Below are 13,751 nucleotides of genomic sequence, written 5' to 3'. Positions count from 1 at the left end.
CCCCCTTTGGAGACAGAATTTTTTTTTGTAGCTCTGGCTGTCCTGAACTAATCCAGGCTAGCCTCAAACTCAGAGGCTGCCCTTCCCTGCCTCTAGAGCACTGGGATTAAAATTGTTTTTATAGCCCAGGCTGACCTCAGATATTTAGCTGAGGATAACCCTGAACTTCTGGTCCTCCTGCTCCATCTCCCTATTTTGATATCACAGGTGTGCACAACCTGGTTTAGGAGTGCAAGGGATTGAACCCAGGGCCTTCGTGCATACTAAGCAAGGCCTCTCCCAGCCCAGCTATACTCTGAGCTTGGGTTATTATTTTACTTTCACTTTATTACATTTTAGTGTGTGTAGGAATCAGTTCTGTCCTACCACGTGATCCCTGGGGATCCAACCCAGGCTGTCAGGTTTGTCTGTACTTGCTAGACCATTTTGCCCACCTGGAACATGAAATCTTTCTTCTTCCACCTCTTTTGTGCTGGTATCACTGCGTGCTGATGGTGGCTGATGGTGGCTGCTACCTGTATCCCAGTAAGGCCTCTTGGAGTGAGACTGAGTTCAGACCTCAGGCTCTCACTTCATGGCCTCGGCCATCAGCTGCACTGTGTGGCCAGAGGCCAGCGTATTGCCATGTCACAGCTTTCCCAAGTCCTCCCCCACCCCACCCCCAACCAGTTCTCAGTCCCAGAGCCCAGCTGAGTCACAGAGGGCCAGCTCAGTCCTTTGCCCCCTCCCCTCTTCCTGCTACCGTCTTCCCCTCCCCCTCCCTTTTCCGGTCCCCTCCAGTCCCCTGGCTGGGGTAGCAGGGACTGGCTGAATGCTGGCTTGGTTCCTTTCTGCCTGCTCCATGCTTTCCTTTGTTAGTTGAAGCAGGCAGGCGCTGTCCCCAGAGGTCAGGGTCTTGGAAATGTTGTTTTAGGGCTGGGCCACCAGACTAGGAGGTAAGGAAGAGCCAGCCCTGGGGCTAGCTCAGTCATGGCTGCAACATCATGACTCCGATGGAATCTGGGAAATTAATTTTATCTTTTCATCTCCTGGTTCTATAAGTATGTGTTCTTTCTAAAAACTGTTTTGCTCATTATCTTTGTGAGTGGGCATATGTGTGCCGTGTGCACATGTGGAAGACTGTTTGCTGGGGGTTGGTCTCTCTTACCATGTGGGGCCTGGGGATTGAACTCAGGTCCTCAGGCTTGGCAGCAAGCTCCGTTACCTTCTGAACCATCTCACCAGCCCTCTGTTCCTTCCTTTTCTTCTCTCTCTTCCCTCCCTCTTTCCTCCCTTTGTCCTTTCTCTTCCTTTTTTACTAATCCTCTCCCTCCATCCTTCACTTTTTTTCTTCTGTTCACATTGTGTGTATGTGCACATGCCCGCGTCTGTGTGCACATGCACATGTGTATGTGTGCGTGTGTAGTCCCAATGCACATGTATGCACCCATGTGTGCGTGGTTTTCCACTGCCCTGAGGATCGCCAAGGAGACTATGTTGGTTGACCAGGGAGCTCCATGGAATCCACCTGTCTCCATTTTCCTGGCACTGGGCTTAAATGCATGTATCATTGTCTTGGTCACTATTGTATTGCTGCGAAGAGACACCCTGACTCCTATAAGAGAAAACATTTAACTGGAGGCTGGGTTACAGTTTCAGAGGTTTAGTCCATTATCATTATGGTGGTAGGCATGGCAGGAGTGGGGGGGAGAGAGTGAGTGTATCTGTAATGGCTTTTGAAACCTCAAAGCCCATCCTCCAGTATAAGTTTAATTTTTGGGGGGTGGGTTTAGAGACAGGGTTTCTCTGTGTAGCCCTGGCTGTCCTGGAACTCACTCTGTAGACCAGGCTGGCCTTGAACTCAGAAATCCGCCTGCCTCTGCCTCCCACGTGCTGGGATTAAAGGCGTGGGCCACCACTGCCTGGCAAGTTTAATTTTTTTAAACCTTATTTTTAATGATGGTCCTTAAATGCTTTAACCTCTCTTTTAGTCCAGCAGAGGTAGTGGAAAAGAAAGACTACCGGGAAAATGGACCTGTTTAGAAAGGTTCTTTGGAGCCACTCCCATCTGTGTTGTATGGAAATCACCAGTTCAGTTCACAGGTCAGCCCGGCAGTTTGATCCATTCACAGATACTCTACGGATACATCAGCAGTCCAGTTCGCTAGAGTCAGGTTAGCAAACGTGGACTAGCAGCGGTAGTACTACCGAGCAGAGACAGCCAGGCCTCAGCCTTGGTACAAGCCAGCAGGAAGGATGAGGGAGGGATGCCAGGAAAAGTTCTCTGCTGTGCCTCTCCCAGCAAAGCGAAGATCAGGGAAGATGTGAGACTCACAAGCCTTGCAGAGCAAACTTGATAAGCAAGCCAATAAGCCTCCTTTACTGTCTGTCGGGCACTCCCTCTAAACGTCACGTGTCTTCTACGAGTCTTGTCTCAGTGTGTGTCTTTGCCTTAGCAAGTGTGTCTGTCTCAGGTGACATCACTCAGCCCAAGTCCTTGGGAGCAGCGAGAAACTGCAGCGCACCACCAGAAGTTTTTGTTTTTGTTTTTGTTTTGTTTTGTTTTGTTTGAGACAGGGTTTCTCTGTGTAGCCCTGGCTGTCCTGGAACTCACTCTGTAGACCAGGCTGGCCTCGAACTCAGAAATCCTCCTGCCTCTGCCTCCCAAGTGCTGGGATTAAAGGCGTGCGCCACCACCACCCGGCTCCACCAGAAGTTTTTTGGTGCATTTCTCTCTTTGGCTTCCCAACAAATGGAGCTCCAACTACGCAACGTAAGGTAGACCAATCCAGGTGTGGCATTAGCAAAGAATCTCTCATCACATGTCCTTTCACGTGTTCGCTTTAGTAGAACACCTTTGCTTCTGCGTCTGCTTCAGCCACACACCCCTGCATGAGTTTGCCTTAACTTTTCACCCGTGTCCACTTGACGAAAACACTCCTTCACGCGTTTGCCCCAGTAAAACACCATCCGACATAACTGACTTTCCAGAGAATCCTTAGGTTTCCACTTCACCTCAGTGACACACTTCCTCCAACAGGGCCACACCTCCTCATCCTTCTAGTCCTTCTCAAATGGAGCCACTCCCTGGCTACTAAGCCTTCAGATAGACGAGTTAGGGAGATCATTCTTATTTAAACTGCCACAGTCCTCATGCCTGACTTTCAACCAAGAGCTCTGGGGACTGATTTTCCCTTCTCATGCTCTGTGGCAGGTACTGCACTGACTGAGCCGTTTCTCCAGTTTCTCCAGCCCTCTTTTCTTTTGCTAAGACAGGCCCTCGTGTAATGGAGGCTAGTCTCAAGCTCCATCCTCCTGCCTCAGCGTCCTATGTCCTGTGATGAGAGATGTCACCCTAACACTCAGCTGTCTCTGAATTTTTCTGATCTGTGACTGCTCTACTGGTACGATGCCTGCTGCTTCCACAGCGGACTTGGGCATAGCCAGGTCACATCTGTGCAAGGTGTATGGCATACAGTAGGTTCAGTACTGTGCGTAGTAGTACAGCATGGTGGACAGGCAGGTTCCTCACACAGTAGGTTTCTTGGGATCACCAAGAATGGTAGGTGTTAGGGTTTTTGCAGCAATCAGAGGGCCAATGGATGCTACAGAGTCACACCATGTGATGACTTACCTGAGAGATTTTTTTAGTGGGGAGAGACAAAGGCTGCCTTGGAACAAGGGTGGAGGAGCAAAGAGCAGGCAGGGAAGGCACTGGCTTTATACAGGAATATAACGCATGTGCATAGGGAGAATATGCGGCTTGTGGCAACAGTGGAAATGTGCCGCCTTTGGCCACTGGTGATGATGTAGCTCCTGGCCCCAAGTTGCTGAAGACAGGTTGGGGTGCACCTGCTTCTAGAATGTGGGTGGTCCTTGCTTTACTAACAGAGGGAGACTGAGGAAGCCTTTTGTGAGAAGATTGTTGCAGGGACCTGTGGCCTGGAAGGCCTTCGTCTTCTATGCATGGATGTAGGCATGCCCTCACACAGAGTCTCCAGTCACGGGATCAGGGTCCAACACTGATAAATGGGTTCTCAGAGGAGACAACAAGGCCTGATTTGAGGTTGCCTGAGGCTCTGGGGAGACAGAATGAAGACAGAAGGGCAGCAGGCTCTCCTAGCCTCACTGTAGATTTCCGGGGCCATGGGTCCCAAGAGGCCACCTGGAACGATACTTGTTGGGCCAAGAGTCCTCTGGGTGCGGTGCAGCTGGAGGAGAAAAACTTCAAGTAGCTCCTTCTGCCGATGTAGCCGTGTGATCCAGTTACTCAGAGGCTGAGGCAGGAGGATGATAAACTCCAGGCCAACCTGAGCAACTTAGGCTCTCTCAAGATAAAAAAAATGAAAAGAGGGTGGGGGGTGTTGCTTAGCAGTGAAACATTTCCCTAGAATCTCCCAGTGGGGGCCTGGGGACTTGGCTCAGTGGTAGAGCCCCTGCCTAGAATCCCCCAGTGGGGGTCTGGGAGCATGGCTCAGTGGTAGAGCCCCTGCCTAGAATCCTCCAGTGAGGGGCTGGGGGGCATGGCTCAGTGGTAGAGCCCCTGCCTAGAATCTCCCAGGGAGGGGCTGGGGGCGTGGCTCAGTGGTAGAGCCCCTGCCTAGAATCCCCCAGGGAGGGGCTGGGGGCATGGCTCAGCGGTGGAGCACTTGAGCAGCATGCACAAGACCCCTAGGTTAAACCTTCACAAAAACACGCCACCAACTAAAACATCCACTGCCTGCTGAACATATGACTGAAGAGACATTCTGAGATAACCAAGAGTTTCTGCCAAGCGAATGTTATATGGATTTCTAGATTTCCTGAGTGCTGGGATTACAGGAGTGAACTGACAGCTTTTTTTTTTTCTTTTAGATCCTTTCTGGTGAGTGTGGTGGTCCCCTTCAGATAGGCACAGGCTAAACAAGCAAGTGGGATTAATGGAGGCCAGCCTGAACTCTGACCTGCCTTCTTTGGTGGCGTAGCTCAGCAGCTAGCTGCCCCTGGTTCATGAAGCATCTTGCAGCCACACCCAAGCAGTCCCAAAGCAAACATCTCAGCTCTGTCTGTCTGTAAATATTACAGTCTAGTGGAGCTTGTAACCATCACACTCAGGAGGCTGGGATAGGGTTGGAAGGGCCAGCCCGGGATATATAGTGAGACTGTGTGTCAGAAAAACCACATACAGAGAGCAGAGTGTCTGTGCAGCACAGGGAGCCCTGAGTTCCATCCCTAGATTCAAGTAGATCAGGCATGCTGGCTTATATCTGTAAACCCCACCCTCAGAAGATGAAGGCAGGAGTTCAGTGTCTTTCTCTTCTATATCATGAGGCCAGCCTAGGCTACATGATACCCTATCTTAAGCAGAACAGAAAGGAAATACCGGCATCCTCTAATGGGGTTCTGTCGGTTTCTGGACCACTGGGACCGGCCAAGTTCCCAGGCCCTAATGAGAACATCGTGACTCCATCCCTCTTGTGTTCTGCCCACAGGTGACTGAGGATGGCAGAGAGGATGTGACCGTCGTCTGCCTTTGACTGCCCTTCTAGTGGCACCGGCATGCAGAAGCCCAGTGGCCTGAAGCCCCCTGGGCGAGGGGGGAAGCACTCCAGTCCTGTGGGCAGGCCATCCATCGGGTCTGCTTCATCTTCTATGGTGGCATCAGCCAGCGGCTCCAAAGAAGGTATGTGAGGGCAAGAGAGGAATGGGGGCCTCAGCATGGGGACTTTTCCTAGGGGGGACAAAACCAAACATGTATCCCACTCAGATAGGATACCAGCTTCAGGGCAAAAATAAAGATTCCACCAGAGTCTGTCATGATGAACCAGTGAATTTATTGGGGTTACTAACAGAGTGGTGTGGCTAACTCAGAGGTATTGGTGTTTCGGTACTCAGAAACTTCTTACATAGCCCAGGCTAGCCTTAGACATTCACTGATTCTCTTGCCTCTGCCCCTAAGGTGCTAAGGGTGCAGATGTACCACCATGCCCAGTTTATGCGGTGCTGGGAATGGAATCCAGCGTTTTGTGCTTGACAGGCAAATGCTCTATCAACGGAGCCAAATCCTCAACTCCAACAGGGCAATTATGAACCACAAGGGGGTTTCTTAGTTTCTTTGCTGTCACTGTGATAAAATACCCTGTCAGAAGCAACTTGAGGGAGAAGGGTTGGGTTTTGGTTCACAGTTCAAGAACTCCATCACTGTGGGGAAAGTCTAAGTAACAAGGAATTTGAAACCGTTGGTCACGTCTCACAGAGAAACAGAGAGGTGCATGCATGCTCCTGTTCAGCTGTCTCTATTCCATACCATCCAGGTTTCCCTCCTCAGGGAATGTCCTATGCACCATTAAAATGAGTCTTTCAATATCCCATAAATGAATTATGATAATTCCACAGGCATGCCCAGAGGCCCGTCTCCCGGGAGAGTCCAGATCCTGTCAAATTGGTGGTTAACACTGAGTATCGTAGAGAGCGTGCTAGAATTAGAGATAGTTTGGTTAGTTTTTCAAACAAGGTCTTAGTCTTGTAGCTCAGGCTGGCCTTGAACTCATGTTCTGCCTGCTCATCCTATAGGGCTGGGGCTATAAGCAAGAGCCACCATGCCCATCTGGAGACTCGACTTTCTGTAGTCTTTGCAGTGGGAATCTTGATTGTTTCTCCCTTTTCTCTTTGATGAGTAACTCAGAGAGGCACAGCTCCTCATGGTCCCTGCTTAGGTTACACTCCAAGAAGTATAGGACTCCATCCATCTCAGTCAGTTGTCCCCAGAGGTTTGGAGACACCAGGTAGTGATCAGACTGCACAAGCTGGGTTGGAGGGGTGGGAGGGTGGGGTAGGGGATGATGATGGTGATGGTGGTAGGGATGGTGGGGTAGTGAGGGTGGCGATGAGCGTGAGGGTGGTAGGCGGTGCAGAAAATGTGAGGCAAAGAAGGGAAACAGCCAGGAAGCTGCAATGTGAGGTGAGCCAGCAGCTGATTCCCAGCGGGCTTGCTGGTCCAGTACAGCCCAGTTTCCCTTCTTATTCATGGGAGGCATTCCAGTAGAAGCAGCTGAGAGACAGACAGACAGACAAACTGGCAGACTGACACACTGACTGATCTTGTAGAGGAAGTCATTTTGCAGGAGGGGATAGGAATGGTGATATAAAAGCCCCGGGGGAGGATTTAATTTGGCTTGTGCAGGAGAAAAACAACTGATCAAGCTCGGGCTGGGAGGATTCTTGATTGGTAAAGTGCTTACCGTGCAAGTGCGAGGGCCTAAGTTTGGATCCCCAAGTGTCCATGTAAAACACAGGGGATGGCAGTGCAACAAGAGGAACCCCATGCTTGCCAGCCAGCCGGCCTAGCTGAATTGGTCAGTTCTAGGTTCTGACAGACAGACAGACAGGCAGACACCCTGCCTCGAAGAAGGAGGTAGAAAGTAATAAAGTAAGACACCCAATATGATGGTTAGTTTCAATTGTCAACTTGATACAATCCAGAACTACATGGTAGGAGAGTCTCATGAGGGACTGTCTATGTTGGGCTGGCCTGTGATCCTGTCTCTATTGTTAATGGACCTGGGAAGACCCAGCCTGAAAGCGGACAGCACCGTTCTCTGGTTTGGGGCCGTGAACTGTATGAAAGTAGAGAAAGCCAGCTGGTCACTGAGCAGGCAAGCATTCCTTTTTCTCTGCTCTTGCCTGTGCACGTGATGTGAGCAGCTGTTTAAGTGTCTGCCTTGACTTCTCCACCATGATAGCCTATGACCCGGAATGGTGAGCTAAAAATAAACCCTTTCTCCCTTAAGTTGCGTTCGTCAGGGCATCTTGTCACAGAAATAGACATGAAACTATGACGCTCAGTACTGACCTCTGGCTTCTTCTGCATGCATGCACACGTGTATATGTATAGACATAAATATGTTTACGTACAAAGACACATCTGTGTGGAAAAGAGTGGGAGCTGATGTGTACGGGGGTGTCAGAAGTAGGGGGTGAAGGGCAGGGATTCGGGTGTCTTTCCAATGTAGGAGGAGCTGTATAGAGTGTGGCCTAGAGGACCCCAAGGTATATTATCTCCACTGTGAGCATGGACCATGGGGCCGAGGGGAGGACTAGGCCAGAGAGGAAATGTACAGTCATCCAGGCGAACAGTGCATGCTCACTGCCTGTCATAGGAAGGCCACAGGGCCACCATCCTGAGTCAGGCCAGTTCCTTGGAGGAGCTGAGTAATAGGAGGGTTGTGAAACTGCATTGTTGGACTACTGAGCTCAGTCCCTGGACCCACGTGGTGCAGAGAGAAATGATTCCTGCAAGTCGTCTTCCAAGAACTATGACACACACCCCAACATATACCCAACCCCTGTCTCCCAGGCATGCACACAACCAACATCATACATACTACATACAACCAAGACAGAGTTCCAGGAGCTGGAAAGATGGCTCAGTGGTTAAGAACACTTCTTGCTGCACTTGCAGAGGACCCAAGCATGGCTCCCAGCACTTACACAGTGGGTCACAACCGTCTGTAACTCCAGTTCTAGAGGATCCAGTGCCCTCTTCTGGTCGGGCACTGCACATATGTGGTGCACATACTTACATGCAATAAAACACCCATATACATACAATAAAGAAATATTTTTAAAAAGAATTTTAAGTACATAGAGACAAGATCTGGCTCTTAGTAGGCTCCCAGCAGGGGTGGCTCCGTGGATCCTAGTGGCTGGGGAAGTGTACCAGCCAGCCTGGCCCAAGGCCAGGACATGACCTTCAGGGAGAAAGGCCTATTGTCCCTTCTGGGTTCTTTCTTCATTGGCCCTCATCAAGTGAGGACCCAGTTTCTTTTATTCCAAGTGTCTTGGATTTAATCCAGAGCTTCACACATGCCAGAGTGGTGTTCCAACACTGAGTCACAACTCCAGCCCCTCCAACTTCAGCCCCTCATGGGAGTGTGCGCATGCGTGTTCGTGTGCATGTGCGTGCATGTGTGCGCATGCGTGTGCGTGCGCGTGTATGTATTTCTAGGCAGGTGCTCTACTACGGAGCCACACCCAAGGCTCTCACTAGGAGATTTTAGGCAAAGGCTCTACCATCCTTTGGGGTGTCAGTGCCAGAGACTTGGGAATAAGGTTAAATAGGAGTTCTAGGGAACATCGTCCCCATTCCTGCTGGCCCTTCACGTTCTCACTCACCCATAGGACTGGTCATCTGCTCTCCAGAGTGGAGGTGCCAGGCACAATGACACATAAGTCATCCCAGCACTCAGGCTGAAACAGGAGGGTTAGCCTGGACTAAATATGGGAGACCCTGTCTCAAAAATAAACAGACATTGTCTGGAAATGTAGCTTGGTTGGTAGAGTACCAGCATGCACGAAGCTTTGGGTTCCATTCCCAGCACTACATAAACTCTGTGTGATGCCTATCTGTCATCTCGGCCTCTGGGAAATAGGGGAAGGGTCAAAAGTTAAAGGTTATCCTTGAAGCTAGTGCCTGGGACATAAGAGCCCCTGCCCCAAAACGAATATATCAATCAGTCCATAAAACAAAGCTCTGAAGACTCTGTGGGGAACACCCAGGACGATTTGAGAGATCCATCTGCGAATTGGCGCCTGCCTTGGGAAGCTAGGCTGTGGCTCCCTCCCAAGGCATGATGTCAGCTTTGGGCAGAGAGGGTCTGGCATGGGAAACAGCCTGGATGGATGCCATGTGTAGCAGGGAAGGCCTGACTTGGTACCCAGAAGTATGACCCAGGGTGCAGCAGGGCCCCAGGGGAGACTTCAGGGGTGGGCGTCTCCCTGGAATGCAAGGAGAGGTGGTTCGAAAGTTAGGCAGGTATGGAGCTAGGTGGAGGAGTGTGGATAGGATGGAGCACCCCTGGATGCTCTGGAAGGATCCAGGTAAGTGTTAGCATCAATCCTGGGCTGTGGACAGGAGAAAAGGGCTCACGACGTCAGGTACCTACCTGCACAGGTACACAGGGAAGGGAGGTCCTGTTCGGTTATGAACAGCAGCCTTTCTCTGAAGTCTCCTTTAATCTTGTGTGTGTGTGTTCATGTACCGGGTGTGCACCACACAATGCAGAGGTCAGAGGACTGCAGGTATTCGGGAAGCTTCTGTCTTGTTTAGGTCTCTCTCTTTTGTGTAGTCCTAGCTGGCCTAGAAGACTCATGGGATACTGGATATTTTCTATCTACCTGTTTACACCAGGTTAGCTGGCCCACAAACCTCCAGGGGATTCTCCTGTCTCATGCACCCATGTTACTGTCCAAGAGCTGAGGGTACATGACCATGTCCAGCTTTATATGGGTCCTGGAATTCGAACTCAGGTCCTCATGCATGTGTGGCAAATACTTTACCACTGAGCCATCTTCCCAGTCTCTGGAGTCTCCTTCTAATACCATACCTGAGAGGTCCCTTCTGGCCCTTGGAAGATGTGCTGGGCAGCTGGGATCTGGGGTTATCAAGCAGGGAGTATGGGCCATAGGCAGCCATCGTATTTCTGTTGTTAAGACTGGCTCTGAAGGGCTCTCCCTGGCTGTGCCTCTAACCCACCGTATCAGAGCATTTATCTTGCCTCATTCAAATAAGCCAGGGTGATAGCTCGTTCTATAACCGAGCCATGCCCCAGTCCTTTGCTGGGAAATTCTGGGCAAGCACTCTGCCAATGAACTATATCTGAGTCCCTCAGATGTATGTTTCTTTTCTTAAATATATTTTTATATTATTTACTTCATATGTGTATGTGTGTGGGCAGATGTGCCACAGCAGGTGTGTGGAGGTCAGATGACAGCTTGTAAGAATGAGTTCTCTCCCTCCACCATGCACGGCCCAGGGATTGAGCTCAGGTTGTCAAGCTTGGAGACAAGTGCCTCTTTAAAAAAAAAAAAAAGATTTATTTATTTAATATATATGAGTACACTGTAGCTGTCTTCAGACACACCAGAAGAGGCCATCAGATCCCATTACAGATGGTTGTGAGCCACCATGTGGTTGCTGGGAATTGAACTCAGGACCTCTGGAAGAGCAGTCAGTGCTCTTAACTGCTGAGCCATCTCTCCAGCCCTTGACAAATGCTTCTTGAGTCATCCTTGAGCCATCTTGCTGACCCTCCTCTCTTACTTTTGAGATAGTTTCCCTGTGTAATCTGGGCTGGCCTAGATCCTGTAGCAATCCTTCTGCTTCACTCTCCTTGGGACTGAGGTCTAGGCTAGCTCCTCTGCTCCCTGCCCATCACTTTGGTGCCTAGTCAGAGATGTCGCTCGAGGCATTGGGGGGACCAGGCCTCCCTGTTGCCCTTGCTACTTTCATTCCGCCAAGGTCAAGAGGATTCTTTTAAGGCAGGCTCCTCCACTCCCTCCCCTAACCACATCCTAAAACTTGTTAATGGCATGGGGATGGGGAAGCCAAGATGAGCTTTTCTGGGGCTATGTGGCAGGGGGCAGGGCTGCCTCCGAACACTCCTGACGTTCTGTCCACTATTGATCTGGGAGGCGGAGACCAAGGCCAGCGCCTGCCTGCCTGCCTGCAGGGCTCTATGGCCGGTGCCTGAAGATTTCTCCATGGGGAGCTGGCTCTGTTCATTTCAGGGTAAGAACCTGTCACACCCTCCTGAACCCTACTGGGGTTCCCCAGCTCTTTGCAGGCTCCAAGTGTGTGTGGGGGAACAGAGGAGATTATGAATAGCATTTGACTCTGGAAGGATACTGAGCCCTTTGGGATGGAGGATGCCTTCAAGGAAGCGGGCTACAGAGGCAGCCTTGCTGGCGGCTGTGCCACAGGGTGGGGGTGTTCAAACTACAGAGGGCTCTTCCTGTGTATGGGACAGACTCAGCTTTCCTTGGGCGCCATAGGGGTGGGAGCTGTCCGAAGGCTGATTGAAGGAGGATGTCATTCCAGGGAGATCTGTTATTCCTTCCTTCATGGCCTGTGCCTTTGAGAGCCCCTGGGGGAGGAAAGAAAGGGCTTGGAACAGAAAGCTACTCAGGGCGTCAGAGTGTGCATGTGTGTTTCTTGCTGGGAGTGTGGTGGGGGGAAATCGACCTCCCTAAGGGCAGAAGGTCTGTCTAGAGGGGAGTTGGTGTACAGTCAGTTCCTGGAGGTTAGTAACTCAGCAGGTAGATTATACAAACTAAGAAAACCCAGCACCACCGTGGCCTTGGAGGAGGGGGAGGGATGTCAAGCGAGGGGCTTGTGGGGCTGCCGGGTGAGGGGTTGTTAGAGTTGGCACAAGTGGACCTGCAGGCCTCCTTAGGTACCACCAAGAAGAAACTGTAGGATCTGTGGCAGGGTGACCCCCATCATCCGGTTGACCCCCATCATCGGTTCAGTATCTCTCACTGGCAGAGACTGCAAATTCAGTAACGCTATAGACTCACCTTCTTCCTAACTCCTTTTGTGTGTTTGAGGTGCACATTAACATATTAAAAGCTCCGGGAAAGCCCGCAGGGAAAGAACACTTAACTTTGTGTGAGGAGTTTCTTGTTTGGACTTGGAAGCTAATCTCACTATGCCACTTAGCAGCATCCTGTGCTACGAGAACATCTAGAGGAGTGGGCATCTCCTAGAAGGCCAAGGACCAAGCATAGGGTCTTTTTCATCCCTCCAAGGCTGTCAGGGCAAAATCAGGTTCATCCCAGAGTTGATAGTTGTCTCTGAAGGTCCTGGTAAGGCCTACGTACATGTGCACATTGGGGTGCATCTGTACGTGTGTGAGTGTGTGAATGTGTGTGCCTGTGTTGGCCTGGGGTGGTTTGGGGATCCTTCTTCATTTCTTCTTCCTCCATAGTCATTAAGGCAGGGTCTCTCAGTCAAACCCCAAGCACATCGATGTGGGTTGTCTCACACCCATCCTCCAGGGTTCCCCTTGTGAGGCCAGCATGACATGTGCCCCCCTTGCGTTTATGGTGGTTCTAGGTCCAAAGCCAGGTCTTATAGAACAATCGCATATACATAACAACTGAGCCATTTCCCCAGCTTTCTTTTCTTTTTCTTTTTATCTTAAAAAAGTGTGTGGGGGTGTCTTATGTAGCTCAGGCTAGCCTTGAACTCATTACATATAACCAGAGATGACCTTGCATTCCTGACCCTCCTGCTTCTACTACCCAAAATGCTGTGATAAGAGGCATGTGGCATCACATCAAGTTTCTGGGGTGTTGGGAGTGGCCTTCATGAATGTGCTCTTACCAACAGGGCCATATTCCCATTGCATCAAAGCCCTCCAGAAGAGAGGGATCACTAATGAGGAAAGCCAACTTAGAATGTGGGAGATGAGGACCGTGCTGGATTTTTTAACAGTATTGCAGCCGGGTGTGGTGGTGGTGCACACCTCTGATCCCAGCACTCTCGAGGCAGAGGCAGGCGGATTTCTGAATTTGGGGCCAGCCTGGTCTGCGGGCTGAGTTCCAGAGTAACACCCAGGGCTAACCAGAGAAACCTTGTCTTTGAACCTTCCCTTTCCCCTCCCCAAATTAATATTATCATGTTTTAAAATATTTGTATTAAATTATGTGTCTGTTCTGTGTGTGGATGTATACAGTAGTGCAGTCCAGAAGAGGGTACTGGACCTTTCGGAGCTGGAGTTACAGGCAGTTGTGAGCCGCATACGGTGGGAACTGGAACCTAACTTGGCTCCTCTGCAAGAGCAGTAGGTGCTCTTAACCACCGAGTGTGTGTGTGTGTGTGTGTGTGTGTGTGTGTGTGTGCATGCCATGCACATGCATCATGGTGTGTGTATGTGTGTGTGTGTGTGCATGCCATGCACATGCATCATGGTGTGTATGTGTGTGTGTGTGTGCATGCCATGCACATGCAT

General features: G+C 50.5%; 1 protein-coding gene across 2 annotated transcripts in view; it reads left to right on the top strand.

Annotated features, from left to right (window-relative positions):
* The window catches only part of Clip2 (CAP-Gly domain containing linker protein 2), a 65,041-nt gene that overhangs the window by 11,329 nt on the left and 39,961 nt on the right, over positions 1-13,751 (top strand). For both annotated transcript variants that reach the window (XM_031338149.1, XM_031338148.1), the window contains exon 2: positions 5,451-5,641. In XM_031338149.1, the coding sequence (XP_031194009.1) occupies positions 5,518-5,641 (124 nt within the window). In that variant the 5' untranslated portion in view covers positions 5,451-5,517. The remainder of the gene's footprint in view (positions 1-5,450; positions 5,642-13,751) is intronic.

Source organism: Mastomys coucha, unplaced genomic scaffold, assembly GCF_008632895.1.
Source record: "Mastomys coucha isolate ucsf_1 unplaced genomic scaffold, UCSF_Mcou_1 pScaffold22, whole genome shotgun sequence".
Classification (NCBI taxonomy): Eukaryota; Metazoa; Chordata; class Mammalia; order Rodentia; family Muridae; genus Mastomys; species Mastomys coucha.
The sequence above is the reverse complement of the archived record's forward strand: the minus strand, read 5'-3'. Positions and strand labels throughout refer to the sequence as shown.